Consider the following 17994-nt stretch of genomic DNA (forward strand, 5'->3'; position numbering starts at 1 on the left):
ATTGGTAGGATAGGATTGATAGTGAATGACACGTGTGTATATGCTAACAGAAAAGCACATTATCAAGTAATATAGTTAGGCTAATATTATCCCCGTATTTCAACAGAAACGAAAACTACTTAGGTGAAGTCTCAAATTTATTTTTTTAATGAACTTAAAGATTTTTATCGTTCCTTGCCTTTGTTTTTGTATCCTCCCTGATCGACAATATCATATTTTGTCTATTTACAAAATAAATTGTTACCCATCTTGAACGCAGGTATGATTAGGGTTCCTCCTAACCACACCATAGTTAATAGGTAACGTGAAAAAGATAAAACTTCTAACAAAGTATACTAAACACTAAATGATTTATTTTAATGTAAGATCATTATAAATATAAGGGTATACCATGTATGTAGGTATACCCTATTTAAATTTGGCGCGTCTATCGACTGTCTGTGATCAGTGACATTGACAGATGACACTATATTATATTTGTCAAATGTCATCTGTCACTTTTAAGAGGGAAAAAAGCGTAAAGTTTTTCGGTCGTTAGAGGTTATTTCTTTTTATTTCGAAACTATTTAATTACACCAAGACAAATAAGGAACATTTAATGTCGTTTTTCTGTTTTCAGGTGAGTTAATGTGTTCATAAATATTGCGTATTAGTCTAATCATTGTAATAATACTAAGGAATAAATAATTCTGTTTTCAGAGCAACACATAGTTTCATTTGTCTAATATAATATTATCGTCTTATAAAACGACATTATTGAAGACGAAAAATGGAAAAGTTACGATTCACGTTTGCAGTATTAGCAGCATCGGATAGCAAATCTAATATAATTTGCATAACTTCAATCGAAACACCTGATGGACATGTATTTGACATTCCCGACGATTTGAAGCCTGCGAGCAAGCACACTGCTATAACTACAACGGATATTTTCACCAAAATCAAGAATTCTCTAAAAAAGAGACATCAGTCAAGGAAAATATGGATCCCCTTAACCCAAGACTTGAGAACAATTTACCTGGATGATGGTGATAATGTACAATTTGGGGATCAGTATTTAAACGAAATTACACAAGAATCGAAGCTTTCAGATAATAATACAGAGATAGGTAATGAAAATAAAAATTTAGGAAAATTAGCAGAAAGATTTTTACTCGAGAAGTTTTCAGGAAAAACATCAAATGTTAACCAATGGATCGGTGAATTTGAGAGTGAATGTTTACGTTTTGATATAATAAAGGATGCAGAAAAAATCGAGACTTTAAAGCATTTACTTGAATGTAGGTGTCTGGATTGGTATACTAGTATGTTAATAAAATTTTCAATAAACGCAGGATGGGATACATGGAAAACTAATTTCTGTGAAACATATGGTAACCCGGGTTGGTCACAAATTAAATATGCATTTACATTTAAGTTTCAAGGAGGTTCGTTACTGGATTATGCCACGAAAAAAGAAAGATTATTACTAGAAATAAATAAAGAAATTGACACACAGACATTGATTAATCTTATTGTTATGGGTCTACCGGATTATATAATGTTCAAAATGAACAGGGAATCTATAACATCCACTGCAAATCTTTTCAATGAAATTGGTAAACATGAACAAACAGTCAATAAAAACAATTACAATAAATTCAAGAGAAATATTTTAGAAAATAAAGTAAAGAGTGATAAAATTAAGCCTTGTAAATTATGTGAAAAGCTTAATAAAGGTACCCGTTTCCACTTAGAAGAAAAATGCTGGTTTAAACAACAAACTGATAACCACGAGAACAGGAGACACTATAGTAAGAATGTAAATAACAACATATTAGATGTTGAATTAAATGATAATGAGCCAAAAAACGATTATTAACACCATTAATTAAAGTGAAACTAACATTAGAGGATAAACTAGACATATTGGGCATATATGATTCCGGCTCTAATGTTTCATTAATAAATTCTGAATTATTGAGAATAACGAAGAAAAAAAGAAAATACAATAATACAAACCTAATAACAATTAATGGTGTTAAAAAGACAAAAGGTTCAACAACAATCAAGATTAAAATATTCAATAAAGAGAAAAAAATTGAGGTTTATATTGTAGATGGAAAAGACTTCAAATATGATTTTCTTATTGGACTTGATATTATAAAAGAGTTTAATTTAATCCAGAATGAAAATTTGGAAATCAAACAGAAATCTAAAGACAATTCTACAATTGACGAACCATGCTTAGTAAACAATAGTAATGAAAATGGATATAAAAAGGTATTCAATACTGTGAATTTCAATGAACATATCAAAGAACAAGAATTTACAATGGATTTGAGTCATTTAAATAGTCAACAAAAATCAGAAATAAATAAACTGATTGATAAATATAAATCATGCTTTGCAAAGGATAAGTATGATATTGGCACAGTAAAAGATTATGAAGCACGCATTGATCTACTTGTGGACAAATACTTTAGTAAAAGACCGTACAGATGTTCAATACAAGACAGGTTAGAGATAGAAAATCAAGTAAGACAATTGCTTGAAAGAAATCTTATAGAAGAATCATACAGTCCATTTGCAGCACCAGTAACCTTAGCTTTCAAAAAAGAAGACAACAAAAAAACTAGATTGTGTATTGATTTCAGAGAGTTAAATAAAGTGGTGATACCGCAAGCTCAACCATTTCCTTTGATTGAGGACTTAGTAACAAAAACCAGAAATTGTAAGTACTTCTCAACTTTGGATATAAACTGAGCATTTTGGTCTATTCCCTTGCGAATTGAGGATAGAAAGAAAGTTGCATTTGTTACTAATGAAGGTCATTACCAATGGACATGCTTACCGTTCGGTTTGAAAACTTCTCCAGCCATATTCCAAAGAATATTGAGCAACATACTTAGAAAACACAAATTAACAGATTTTGCAGTAAATTTCATTGACGATATTTTGTTATTTTCAAAATCATATGAAGACCACATAAATCACTTATCACAGCTTTTAGAAGCAATACAAAAGGAAGGTTTTCGGCTTAAGTTTACAAAATGTCGATTTGCAACAAATTCAGTAAAGTATCTTGGACATATAATACAAGATAACACAGTAAGACCAGTAAGAGACAATCTTGTTTCAATTAGGGATTTCCCAACACCAAAGAATCAGAAAAATATTAGACAACTTCTAGGGAAAATAAATTTCTACCATGAGTACATACCTAATGGTTCAATAATTTTAGAGCCTCTACATAATCTACTAAGGAAAAATCAAAAGTTCATTTGGTCAATAGAATGTCAAGAATCCTTTGAGAAGATAAAACAACTACTATGCTCACAACCAATTTTGGAAATTTTCGATCAAGACTTGCCAATAAACATATACACGGATGCATCATTACAAGGCATTGGAGCTGTCTTGAAGCAGATCCAGTTAAACGGTAAAGAAAAACCTGTAGCATATTTCTCGAAAAAATTAAATGAATCCCAAAAGAAAAAGAAAGCTATATACTTAGAATGCTTAGCTATTAAAGAAGCAATAAGATACTGGCAGTACTGGTTGATAGGCAAACATTTCAGAGTGTATTCCGACCACAAACCATTGGAAAACTTAAATATAAAATCAAGAACAGATGAAGAGCTAGGAGAATTATCCTATTATTTATCACAATATGACTTTGAAATAAAATATGCACCAGGAAAAGAAAACTTAGAGGCAGATTGTTTGAGCAGAAACCCTGTATTAGAAGCGAATAAAGATATACATGAACAATTAAAAATAATAAACTTAATATCTTTGAGTGATATATTAACAGATCAGGAGAAAAATGAGAATATTCAAAAATATAAGAACAATTTAACATATAAAAATAATATATATTATAAACGAATAAAAAACCAAGAAAAAATACTACTGTCAGAAGAATTCAGTATAAAGTTTATGAAATTAATACATGACAATATGTGTCATATAGGTATAAAACAAATGCAAAATAAAATAGGAAAGTTTTATACGGCAAAGAATTTAACTAGAAATATTACTGCTTTATGTAAAAAGTGTGAAATATGTATTAAGAATAAGACAAGAGGACAAGCTAAATATGGTTTAATGTCATGCTTAGGCCCTCCCACAAAACCATTTGAAATTGTCTCGATAGATACGATTGGAGGATTTGGTGGGACTCGTTCAACGAAAAGATATTTACACCTTTTAGTCGACCATTTCACTCGATATGGTTATATAGTAACCTCAAAGACACAGAGTGCAAATGACTTTATAAAACTTGTCAACAAGGTACCTAATTGTAGTGAAATAAGGATGGTGCTTAGTGACCAATATCCTGGAATTAATTCAAAAGAATTTAAAATGTTTTTAAATGAAAAATCAATCACTCTGATATTCACTGCAGTAAATTCACCGTTTTCTAATGGACTTAACGAAAGACTAAACCAAACACTTGTAAATAAAATCAGATGCAAGATAAATGAAAAACAAAATACTAAAGCATGGACAACTATTGCTCATAATTGTTTGGATAAATATAATAATACGGAACATTCAATAACGGGTTTTGCACCAAAATACCTATTGGATGGCACTGACGTTTCACTCATACCAGATGAACTTAAACTAGAAAAACAATCAGGTGACTGGATTAAAGACAGGAAAATTGCATTAGAAAGAACAATTAAGTCACATCAATATAATAAAATGATATTTGATAAAAATAGAACAAACTATAATTTTAAAATAGGGGATATGGTATATGTTGAAAATGGTCATAAGCTAAATAGAAGAAAGTTGGATGAAGTGAGGATTGGTCCATTTAAAATTGAAGAAAAACTATCAGAATCTATGTACAAGATTAATACAGGTCATAGAAGGTCAGAGTCAAGCCTGTTTCATGTTACAAAGCTTGTTCCTGTCCCCATACCAGGTGAAAGTGAGGATTGAAGCATTAATGTTGGAGAAGAAGAGGATCTTCGGGAATGTACTTACCTAAGGGGGGGAGATATAAGGGTATACCATGTATGTAGGTATACCCTATTTAAATTTGGCGCGTCTATCGACTGTCTGTGATCAGTGACATTGACAGATGACACTATATTATATTTGTCAAATGTCATCTGTCACTTTTAAGAGGGAAAAAAGCGTAAAGTTTTTCGGTCGTTAGAGGTTATTTCTTTTTATTTCGAAACTATTTAATTACACCAAGACAAATAAGGAACATTTAATGTCGTTTTTCTGTTTTCAGGTGAGTTAATGTGTTCATAAATATTGCGTATTAGTCTAATCATTGTAATAATACTAAGGAATAAATAATTCTGTTTTCAGAGCAACACATAGTTTCATTTGTCTAATATAATATTATCGTCTTATATAAATAGGTAGGTTTTGGTATACTATTATTTTAAATAATTATTAATTATAATAAATAAAGTATAATGGGCATTAAAGCAGCCACTACACTTCGTCGCCCGGGTGCCAGCGCTGCCAGCACAGCCACTCACCGCACGCGAGGGTGTTCTAATAATTCTCCCGCCGCCGCCATGTTTAACCGCCATATTTGCGCTAACGAATGCTAAAGTTCGCGCCTTGCCAAATGGAGCCATGACTCACGGCTGGCCGATATTGCTGCGAATATAAAATCAGTAAACATTTTTATTAACTAATATTATGTTGTTAATGGTTTCATAGCGATAAGCTTAGAGCAATACTTTGAGAAGCTTTCACTTGATTGTTGCAAGGGTTGGATCCAAAGCAGTAATCCTTGAGACGGCGCGTATTGTAAGGAGGTTCCTCACTCTGAAGCGATAACTATCGGTTGCTTGGACACTCAAAAGCCTTGCTGCATTTTTTATTTTTTATAGTATTAAAATAATAATTCACAGCAGAAATGCTTTGTTCACTTAACGGTCTTGTTTGTTACTAACAGTCACAGTAACAAAAATAACATAGGTAAAGCTTTGGTGTCTATTTTCTTTCAGTTTTTTTCTGACCTTTAAAAAACATATTGTCGCGCGTTTGTTTGTTTGTCACATATTGTCGCAACATATACGAGTAGATACTTGTCAAAATGTGCGTTTAATGAGTTACAGAAGCAATTAACCGCACATATGGACACTTTAAACTTTGAGCCCGTCCCGCCAGCTGGTAGCACGCGTTAACTGAACTCTTAAAAACTTAGCAACTAAATTCTATTTATACTAATATTTCAATAATTATTATTTATCTCAATTATTAAAATACTACGGTTTCAGACTGGATTCGTTCTGAGTCTAGATCCGTTTCCCCGTGTAATATCGGGATATAAAGTAGTCTAGACTATGCTATTTTCATCATTTTCATTGAGAATTTGCGCTAGAACTGGCCCAATGCGGATTGGCAGACTTTACACACATAGAGAATTAAGAAAATTCTCAGTTTTTCTCACAGTGTTTTCCCTTCACCGTTTCAGACGTGATATTTAATTTCTTAAAATACACAACTGAAAAGTTGGAGGTGCGTTACCTCGACCGGATTCCAACCCTCTTCGGTTCCCACTGGGCTATAATAATTCTGCTACCACAATCGAAACTCCATAGTTGCCTAGCCATAGGTAGGTACTTAGTACTTAACTATGGTAGGAGTATGAGCTGACAATCTTTCAGCATTTATAAAACGAGGGAGGTGTGGCCAACACGGGCTTTTAATCCATTGTGCATACTTTAAAAGGTAAACATTGAACCCTATTAAAAGCTCCACTAGTAAATCTATCGGTCGGGAGTCGGAACAAAGCGCTGCGCCGGAACAAAGCCGGGCGGCGTGTTTATCGCAAACTTTCGGTAATTAATTGAACCGGGTCCAAAAACCGCGTATAGATTACGATCTTTCAAATGCAATACACTACAATGCGTGCATTGGCGGCGCTCCATGTGCGGCCCAACTCACGAGCGGTAGCGGTGCTCACGAATTAATGTAGACAAACTTTTACTAAAGACACATTTTATCACTTCCTCCGTGAGTCGTAATCCTCATGTGTGAGGGTCGTGACCACCTCCATCTCTGATCCTTGTCCTCATGATGTAATGCCATTTTTTTCCTATCTCCGGCTACGCGAAGAGCATCGTAAACTGTGAACTCGAGTGTAGTGCGGACCTGGTCAGACCAACGCATCGGGCTGCGTCCCCGCGTTCCTTTTCCTTCTACCTTGCCAGTAATAACTAAATTTCCAGATTATCTCCGTCTTTCCTGGCAACTTATCACTTGGCCAACAAGAATTAATGTAGACAAACTTTTACTGAAGGCACAGGAGAACCACCATTTGTACCAATGATTGCATTCATTTTAAAGCAATGTCGGTGGGACATTTAGGATGGAATGGGGTACTACGATGGGACAAAGAAATATTATCTATACTAATATTATAAAGCTGAAGAGTTTGTTTGTTTGTTTGATTGAACGCGCTAATCTCCGGAACTACTGGTCCGATTTGAAAAATTCTTTCAGTGTTAGATAGCCCATTTGTCGAGGAAGGCTATAGGCTATATATTATCCCCTTATTCCTACGGGAACAGGACTCACGCGGGTGAAACCGCGCGAAAATTATCTACTCATAACTCTGAGCTAATGAAATGAAGGGTGACATCGCTTAACTATTAATTACTTATAAATTATTAGTTATTTTACAAGCTACGAGGGTAAGACGTTTATAATGTCCTAGTATATTTATTTTAATCAAAAGCAAACAACTGACAACAAAGTGGATAGCTTATAACTCGTTTAAGTTTTAGTTAAACAACCCATATTATAATAAAACAGCAAGAGTCAGTGTCTTGAGGCAGCGCCATCATGGCGTAGTTTGTGCAATCGGCAATAAATAATAATCGGAACAAGAGTCCGCCCTGCGAGCGAGAGCCGCTGGTAATCGCCCATTTGGCGGCAGTTTTCTGTACATAATGCGATATATGCAATGACTGGAGTCTGAGCGCTCTGTTGACTCGACTGCATCATCAGAATATACTGTTACTGGGATAGGTGTACTGCTGTACTGGAGTCTGAGCGTTTACGCTGCTGAGTTGTCTACTACATCATCAGAATGCTAGGCTAGGAGGCTGGGATACTAGGATAGATAGATCATAATGCCAAATACGTGTATGTACTGGCTGGAGTCTGAGTGTTTACGGTGCTTTGTCAACTCTTCTACGTCATGAGGATAAGCTCGTAAAGCTGGAATAGAGAATTATGTCATCAGATTCAGATACATAGTAGCAGTTTAGCATAGTACCTACTGTTAAGTATTAAGTAATATGTGGCAGCGGTGCCAAAAATGATTCGTTTTGTTAATATTTTATGAGCAAAAATTTAACTAAATTTTGGAACCTGTTGGTCTCAGAATAAAGTAAATGGCGACGAATGTGATTTCTTAGATAACGGAACCTTTTATTTTAATCGACTGCTAGTTAGTTCTAGACTGCAATCTAATCAGCCCCTGTAGCCAAGTGGCACGTCGATTCTCTTTTTACGATCGCAAACGCTTCGAAAACTAGAAAAAGTAAGGGAATGACATTTGCTATCGACACGTCATGTCATCAAGATCTGTCATTCCCATACATGTTTCTAGTTTTCGAAGCGTTTGCGATCGTAGAAAAAGAATCGATGTGCCACTTAGCTACAGGGGCAGATGTTAAAAGACGATATAGTAGAAGCAGAGGCTTACCTATATTAATATTATACCTAATATAAGCTGAAGAGTTTCTTTGTATTTTTATTTGATAGAACGTGCTAAATCTTAGGAATTACTAGTCCGATTTGAAAAAATCTTTCAGTGTTAGATAGCCCATTTATCGAGGAAGGCTATAGGCTATATTTTATCTCTATTTTGACGGGAACGGGAACCCTCGCGGATGAATCCGCGCGTTATCTACTAGTAAGCTATAACTTGGGAAGTACTACCACCGTTGCAGTCAAGCAGCCTTGCTTCTGCCTCTAAAAAGCAGAAGTAACCAAGAAAAGCCACAGTAGTCATCGGAAACCCTTAATAACTAGAATGCAACTTGATCATGATTACAATTTTACATTTTAAAGCGATATGAAGATCACAACTTTATACCTATCAATAAACACAGTTTTTGTATAGATATATTTACGGCAGTTTTCATAGACTCCATCGGCCCCGTAAAGTTTTCTACCAAGTTTTCGTTTGATCAAGCCTTTGTTTAGTGGATGAATCTGTGGCCGGCATTATCTTTGTGCGCGCTGGTAAAGAAGCACCTAATTGGGGAACTTGGGCTATTATAATCAATTGTTAATGAATTTACAAGATTCCCGAACTTTGTTCATTGTTTGGAGTTTTCTTGATTAACGTTTATTGGTATCTGGTAGTTGGTACGCCGACTTTGCAAAGGCTGTTTGTTCTTTGTTTGTGGTCTGATATTGTGATACGTAAGCTTTGTGAGCAGTGATTTATAAAATAAAGTTCCACCAAATTTATGTTCTGAAACTTTTAATCAATTATTCTTTAAAATGGTCAAGTTATATTGAGCACATTGACATTCGGTGATGGTATACACTATCATCGACTGTTACTGTATTCATCAAGAAATCAATAATTATTAGAGTGAAGCTTGTTGTAAATTATATCTGGACCTAAGCATAAAATAAATTACTTTCACCTGAGAAAAGGCTGTACAGTCTATGTTTTCCGTGCTTCTCGTCACGGAGAGGGAAGAATGTTATGTCGGACTTCAACCGACTAAAAACCCACGGTGTTCCGACTGTCGCCTGATGACTGAGTCACGGCAACATTGCGTAAACTACCGCAACCCAGCCAGCGGGACTCGTAAATCGAGCTTATGTTGTGTGATTGAGATCGCTACGGGAACACTGAAAGCGTTAACAACTCGAGGAAAACTAAGGTAATCTTGGGGTAACCTAGTTAATGACAATAGCCATTGCGTATGTGTGGCTAGCCGTATCGAAGTCGACCAACATGTTTCCTTTTGTTTCAGATTCTACGACGCCCAGACTAACGGTGCTCATGACGAGTTCCCACCTCACGCCAAGCGGCCGAGCCTCTTCAACCCCTCTCCCTTCTACCCGCTGCCCAGCAACGCGAGCCTCTTCGACTACAACCCCTACCATGGCTACCACACCACACACGACACTGGCTTCGAAAGACGAGATGGTTAGTCATTATATTGTCAAGATCTGGGGGAATTATGACGGCCGCGTGGCGCAGTGGGTAGTGACCCTGCTTTCTGCATCTACGGTCGTGGGTTCGATTCCCACAACTGGAAAATATTTGTGTGATGAGCATGGGTGTTTTCCAGTGTCTGTGTGTATTTATACATTATATAAGTATTTATATGTAGTATATAATTGTATATTAATATTATAATATCAACTATCTTAGCACCCATAACACAAGCTACTCTGTAAGCTTACTTTGGGGCTAGATAGTGATGTGTATTGTTTAAGTATATTTATTTTATTTATTTTTATTTATTTATCATCAAGTTCTAGGAACTTATATAATTTCCTACAGAACATTCATCACATAAAGTCATGCGAGATTTATTATATTTAAATGTCCCCTATCCAAATGGCCAATCTCAGGGTGAGTGCATTATTGTCAGTGGGTTACAGGGGATGAGACCTGACTCTGACTCTGTAATTTTAGCAAATATAAATCATAATTGTTTCACAGGTGGCATAACAGTGCGCGACGTGTCCTCAATGAACGCGCCGTTCTCCGAGCCGCGACCGGCGCTGCTGAAGAGTGATGACGAGTGGAAGAACATCAACACCATGCTCAACTGCATCCTCAGCATGGTGGAGAAGACCAAGCGGGCGCTCGCTATACTGCAGCAGAGAGGTAACACCGTCACACTGCCATAAGCATAACATAGAAGAAGACATACAAAACAAACTTGCGTGATTTAGAATATCTAAAATTGGTCTCGAGCCCTATATTGATTTTATAGTTCATCTAAGTCTCATCCGCTGATAAGCTGTAAATGTTCCAAGGCTAAAGTATTATAAGTATTAATTAAAATCGTCATAAAGTTTGATTCTGGCTGTACATGGGTAATCTCACCACAATCAGATGAATGTTGAACAATGTCAGTGAACTGTATGGTCGTTGTGCCAGGGGTCGAGCCTCCGGAGAGCAACGACATCAAGAGAGCAGCGAGCGAGATCATGGCGACGGCGGTGCGCCAGACTGAGGAGAAAGTGGCGGAGGTGAGGAGACGAGCGGAGGACGCCGTCAACCAGGTGAGGTGAACATTATTATATGATGCTCTATAAGATAATCTGAAAATTCACACTGTGTCAGAAGAATAAGCTGTAATCTCCAAATTCATATAAAAAAAATATTAAAAATTCCCCAGGTCCTAATGTAATTTTCAAGAAATATTCTGTATTTTTATCACGACCAATACGACCCTTTCCCTTGAAAAAAAATGAAAAAGTGGGTATAATATAATAGTCCAATGAGCGGGAATCACCTCGCTGACTTGACTTGGGCACCTGAATTGTGGTTTTCCATGAATATCGAGGCTTCTTTAGTTATCTTTCTACTTACAAGGTCGTTATTGGCTCTTATACAGGAAAGAAATGAAAGAACTCATAAGCTTACCAACCCGTATACCAAAATTAATTCCTCTCACCAAAGGTTGTATGGGAGAAATTCTTTTAGCAAGAAGGCCGCCTTCTATTATTTCTACTATAAGCTTCCTTTATTGTTAGGTACTTTTATATTATTTATCTGTTTGGTGCAGTAAAAAATAAATAAATAAAACAAGTTTTTTTCGTAAGGTGAAACGGCAAGCTCTGTTGGAGCTGCAGCGAGCGGTGGGCGCGGCGGAGACCCGAGCCCTGGAGCTGGTGGCGGCCGAGCGCGGCAAGATGGAGCGCAGCGAGCGGCGCCACTCCCCGCCGCCCGGCCGAGACCTGAGCCCCAGCGCCGCGGGACAACAGAACGTACGTCGCCAACTCTGATATATTAAAAGCCCTGTCGGGGACGCCTGCCGTCACCACCTGCCAGGACCTCCTTAATCCGGCCTTATCGCAAAATCCGTTCTTCGGATTTCGTTCAAAATCGGACCTTCTAATACCTCCCTGCAAAAATTTCATCTTTGAATCTTCGTCAAGCGGTTTTCGATATTTCGTGATGACCTTTTGGTTCTATATTTATAGGTTTCAAGCAATTGCTTTGATCTAATGTAGAGTGGTCTGCCCTGGTTATTCTGCTACAGATTATCAATATGCAGAATACTAGACCCAATTGGCCAAAGATTGTATAAAATATTGTTGCAGTTGGCACAAACAGATTTTCAAATATGATAACACTTCATGTCTATCGTGAAATGCGTTTGCCTAGAAAGTGTGTAGTTTTCCAAAAATGTCCAAATTGTAGTTAATGACGATAGCATACTCGTACATATACCTTGTATATATCTTGGCAGTGCTTATTATTATCATATCAGGTAAAAGATGCAGGTAAATATCGGGTCTGCTTTATTGAGATTTTTTTTAAAAAGCTGAGTTTGCTGATGGCACTTATCGATGCTCTCCACACACTTTTCGGTGCTCAGTAGAGTCACTGCTCGTTTGAGAATTGATTTTTTAAAGTATTACTGGGAATATTGCGTAAAATAAATGAATTTAATTAGATTTCGCCCCTAGTGCTGCTGGAACTGCGGGCGCAAAGCGCAGGAGACGTGCTCGGGCTGCAACGCGGCGCGCTACTGCGGCGCCTTCTGCCAGCACAAGGACTGGGAGAACCACCACCAGGTGCGTACTTCTGGGGGTGGAGGAATGGTGGGAGTAACGCATCATCTTCGTAACTCCTTTCTACGAATACACTCTCATTATCACCATTCATCATTATCAACCCATATTCGGCTCACTGGCTGAGCTTGAGTCTCCTCTCAGAATGACAGGGGTTAGGCCAATAGTCTACCACGCTGGCCTAATGTGGATTGGCAGACTTCACACACGCAGAGACATGTGATATTTAATTTTTTAAAATGCGCACAACTGAAAAGTTGGAGGTGCATGCCCTTGACCGGATCCGAACCCACACCCCCCGGAGTCGGAGGCAGAGGTCATATCCACTGGGCTATCACGGATCTCATATAACACTCTACTGGGATATAAATATTCTGAGAAATTACTTGGTCATCCAAAATGGACATAAAATTTTTGTTACCTCAAAAACTAAATAGATTTAAATTGATCTTTCAGAAATTGGTATTTGGGTTCATATTGTAAATGAAGTTAATGCTAGTCTCTCAACAATTTTTTTGCTTACTTCAGCTCGGATAGAAACTGGTCAAATATAATATTCGTTTTTTTCAGGTGTGCAGCGGCCGGGATCAAAAACCAACTACACTCTTACGAACCTCTCCACCGACGACCAACCAGCAGCAACCATCCCTTCCGAAACCGCTAACCCGCTCGACCACCCCGATAACAACCACACAAACCCTCCCCGTGACAACCAACACTGAGCGGCAAGACAACCGGCTATCATTAACAACCCTCAATTCAGCGGAGAGGTTGCTCACCACTAATCTCGCATCCCAAGAAAGGAGTTTAACCGCAACTTCGGAAAGGATCGCGCTAGCTACCCTGTCCACTGCCCAGGGTCTGATAGGGGGAATAGGGGGGAAGAAATGACGTCTTAACAAGGACTTTTTGGGTAACACCATCAAGTTTCCGAGGAAAATTAGGAGGTGAACTCCATTTACAGGAGATTTTAATTTAGATTAAACGGTGAAAGATGTAAGTTTTTTTAATACAGTGATCCAGTGAACTTAGTAAGTTCACCTCGGAATTTGAGATACCCTGCTGAATCTTTGCTTAAACTTGTATTTTGGCATTCTAATCGTTCTCACAAAACCTACGAGTACGTATGGTAGGGTGTACGCGTCTTTTAAAATTCGAGGATAAAGTAAAAAATATCATAATACCTCTGAATCTTTCAAATTCAGAGATTCTTATCTAATTTTGACTAATTTTACTGGATCACAGTTGTTGTATTTTTTCTTTAATAAGGGAACAGAATCTGTGTCCCACCTATTTTTCCAGGATTTCCAACTTTTCGTCAAGGGGAAATTCTATTCTATTTATATTCTAAAAAAAGTCTACTATTACACTAAATACTGTCACGTCTTTTACTCGAAAGAAAATTTTGGAAATGGATGAAATTGTTGGAATATTAGACATACCGGTATCTTCCCATATTCAATCAATTCCATCACATTAGATCTATTTATAAAAAGAGTTTAGTTACGTTTATGTATATAGTTATGTAAGGAAAGTAATAATTATTTATACTAACTCTCTCAATCTTAATATTACTTAAATTAAGTATTTATTGATGTAGTATTTATAAACTGTACATAGTAAAAATATGATTTGTTAAATGCAAAATAGAATTGTTTGTTTATTTGTTAAACTTAGACTTAGAATAATTTTATTTGTGAATATTTTATTAATTAATTCTTATGTATATAAGTGGTATTTAAAAGATAAGCTAAAAATAAACATTACTTATGCTCATAGCTCATAAATATGTAACAACTAAATTTGTTTACGCCGATTAAATATTATTTATATTAGGTATTAAGTAAGCGGCTATTAATAAACGTCTACGTAACTTGTTTTTTAGGGTTCTGTATGTCACGAACGTTTTCTGAATGTGGGATGCAAATCATTGAAGATATAAAAAACCAGAGTTTGACACATTTATAAGATACATATTATAAAAGAAAAAAATGTAGGTAGTTATAGCGTAGCTAGTAGATTTGGTTCCTTTTTTTAGCAGCATGCCGAGGTTTCTTATTTTTTCTGGTTAAGCTTTACTTTCCAACACTAGTAACCAGAGGTTTAATTTTCAATAACAAAAACATACATACTACAGCTGAACATAGAACCTTCTTTTTAAAGTCGCTTAAAAATGTACCTACAGATTTTCAAAACTCGACTGTCACGATTAGTGTATTAGAACATATTTGTCTTCGCACCTATAAAAAAAATAAGTAACACTTTTTGTATATACTATGTAGAAACATTCAGCTAAATTTTAATGGTTGTTTATGTGAAAATAATTTTCCTCTAACTGTGTGCAATATTAAATGAATACTTAATTATTATCGTGTGTAAATTTTCGAATTTAATAATTGTTAAGTTATCACTATGTGTATATAATAGCAATATCAAATACCTAACGAATTCATTCCGTATGTTGTATTACATATAAGTATGTCTACTTCACGAAATATAGTCAAAATTAGAAAATGGAATCTCGCAGTTTTATTTATCGCATTTAATTTTAATTTAAAAATTGTTTAATACATAATGAATATTCTCCATTCCCTCCAACTTGTTATCGCCGTTTAGTGTTGGAAATAGTAGTCTGTGACGGATATGACGTCGCTCGATCTCGTGTTGGCTTCAGTGTGCTCGTGGCGTTCGAGTCGTCCACATCTCTTGTTGTGTAATTCTTTATGGGTTACTTGGGATAGGCGGGGAGAGTGACTTGAGTGGAAAAGGGGAGTGTTTGATATCAGTCAAAGGATCCTTTAACCCTACACACATCGTTCACAAGTACGTGACTCCACTCAAGGTCATTCTCTGCCATTCTAGGATCTTATTTTGGTTACAGTTTGATTTGTTAATTAAGTTGTCCTGACAAGTGTTGTGAATCATAACCTTTGTTTGACATTACTTTTCATATATTTGTAATCACCTTTTGAGCCCTATAATAAACTACGCAAATATCTAACTTGTGCTAGTAAGTACAACAAAAGTACCTAGAGTGGGTGGGCACCGGATCCCAGACCTCCTATTGAGACTTGTGATGAAGTTTACCAGTTTCTGGGAGTAAAACCTTCGTATATATTTTGTGAGATTAAAAATTCTAAAATTACATTTGATAAAATACTTGACAAAAACAGGAAATTCTCAAATGTAAAAACTGAAATGTTGACAAGCCTCACCCGATAGTGTAGGAACCCAAGGCGTTTTTATAGGTATAGAGGATGGGACGCGCTTACTTTGAAAATATCTATTCACCCTTGTCTTAAAGGTTAGATTATATATATGTAGGGTGTTACAACAATAGTTTTCCACTGCTCAGGCTGATGCCGAGACATTATTAAAATAATCATATTTACGCCTGACTCGTGCTCGAACTCAGAACCTTATGACCCTAACCAACTGTCCAACGAGGCAGTTACTGAAAAAGCAAGAAATAGATAATAGATAAAATACCTACCTATAGTTTGGTGACAGAAATAAGTACTTAGTACTTTCCCGAATTATCTCCATCACTTACTGCAAAAGTGGCGTGGGAAGTAGCAAGGGAAGTATGCTGAGACGTCGTGTGGCCTCGTTACTCTGCCGTATATGCTCTTCGTCCTACCTATTCTGTCGGTTTCTAGCGCGAGTCAAAGAACTTAGCGCTGCGATCATATGCGCCGGTAAAGCAGACATTATGTGGGTAGACGGGATAATATCGCGAGGAGCACATAGTGTGAATGCCAAAAGTGAATGCGGCATTTAGGTCGTAGCTCATTAGAGCAACACGGGACCCGAACCGCACCGCCTCGCTTCGAGTGGTTAGTATACTTTGTGTGGATTTGTATGGGCATGCGCTCACAACATTAACTCTGTACCATCACCGGGTCGCCTTGCTCGCGAGGTGTCCACGTGCGGACGGCGGGTGGACCACTCGATGATATGGTCGCTGTTGGTGTGATTGCCTTGCGTGAACTCGAAAATTCGTTGTCCACGCGAGGTTCACAGGTGACAACGCGGCGCGCTCCCGTGGTGCACCTATCGACTACAAGTAGGTAGACACCTAACGACGCGGTGGTGTGGGTCGAGTCCTGGGTGGCTCTAAAGAGCCACGATCTTTTGTCTCAACAAACGTAAATATAAAGTCAACTTTGGCTCAGCCATTAGAACAACCTTCGATGACGCTCGACGTCGCCTGTCACTGCGTGTGACGTCACATCACGTCAGCGTGTCACAAAGTGCTTTTACGACGCGCAGTTGTTCGCTGTCACACGCTTGTCCACTCTTGCTTCACATGAAATTAAATTTGCAAACATAAACCACGCTTAAGCACTTTTGTGGATTTTTCTCAATAATGGGTGTAATAAAAAACTAAAGTTGACTTTGGCAGACAGTAAGAATATTTCAGACGAATGCTCAAAGACGACTAACAACATGTTTTGTTGAGTCAGGGATATCTTGGGTCGATTCCCGGTTCAGGCCAATTTCGGATTTACTTACCATTTTCTCGAATTTCGAATGTCTCGGGAATATAATATTATAATAGTCATATGATAAATATACGACAATTATCCTTTTTATAAAAAATAAAAGAAAAAGACTGTCCCTGGTTGTACTGTTCCGTGGTCACCCCAGCCCGTCGACGGCAGGCCACTCGAAGTAAAGCTGCGCTCTCACCGGCCGCGCTAACGACACGTCACTGCACGAGGGTGTGGCGCCAGCACATCGCGCGGGATTTAGAAAACGTTCCGATTTTCGATGTCGAGTGACAGATTAATTAAACGTCCGCCATGTTGATGGTAAGTGGTCATCCGTGGATAGTTCTGTATCGGACGTTGTTTGTGACTTCGTCCTCTTTTTAATTTTGTCTGATAGCCATTGGGATATCAACAGCTATCAACATGTAGTGATAATCAAAAGGTAAGTTTACAATTTAATTAAATCCCGAGTTCAACAGCTATACGGTAAAGTATTTCACAAATCTATACTTATAATAAATCTGTAGAGAGGTCAATTCTGTACATGAATTTTTTTCTATAATAACTATCAGGGGGTGATTAGTGGTCGATACTGATGGCAAAAATGCAATCAGTAAAATTATTTTCTGTCTGTCTGTCTGTCTGTCTGTATGTCTGTCTGTCTGTCTGTATGTTCTTTATAAAACTACTCCACGGATTTTAACGAAACTTGGTACAATTATTCTTCATACTCCTGGGCAGGTTA

General features: G+C 37.1%; 2 protein-coding genes across 2 annotated transcripts in view; both read left to right on the forward strand.

Annotated features, from left to right (window-relative positions):
- Positions 1 to 15070, forward strand: part of LOC112053968 (protein CBFA2T1) — a 60708-nt gene extending 45638 nt beyond the window's left edge. Inside the window, exons 7-12 of the mRNA XM_024093601.2 lie at positions 9972 to 10147; positions 10670 to 10837; positions 11114 to 11238; positions 11782 to 11946; positions 12652 to 12759; positions 13327 to 15070. Coding sequence (XP_023949369.2) covers positions 9972 to 10147; positions 10670 to 10837; positions 11114 to 11238; positions 11782 to 11946; positions 12652 to 12759; positions 13327 to 13647 — 1063 coding nt within the window. The 3' untranslated portion in view covers positions 13648 to 15070. The remainder of the gene's footprint in view (positions 1 to 9971; positions 10148 to 10669; positions 10838 to 11113; positions 11239 to 11781; positions 11947 to 12651; positions 12760 to 13326) is intronic.
- LOC128198955 (uncharacterized) lies at positions 378 to 5321 on the forward strand. Its single transcript, XM_052886958.1, has 2 exons — positions 378 to 619; positions 700 to 5321. Exon 2 carries the CDS (start codon positions 770 to 772, stop codon positions 1859 to 1861), a length of 1092 nt encoding a protein of 363 aa, XP_052742918.1. The 5' UTR covers positions 378 to 619; positions 700 to 769; the 3' UTR covers positions 1862 to 5321.
- Positions 15071 to 17994: the final 2924 nt, after the last annotated feature.

Source organism: Bicyclus anynana, chromosome 2, assembly GCF_947172395.1.
Source record: "Bicyclus anynana chromosome 2, ilBicAnyn1.1, whole genome shotgun sequence".
In the NCBI taxonomy this organism is placed as follows: Eukaryota; Metazoa; Arthropoda; class Insecta; order Lepidoptera; family Nymphalidae; genus Bicyclus; species Bicyclus anynana.

Excerpts from the sequence above, each read along its gene's own strand:
- LOC128198955 (XM_052886958.1), top strand. The coding sequence starts at position 770 with ATGGAAAAGTTACGATTCACGTTTGCAGTATTAGCAGCATCGGATAGC.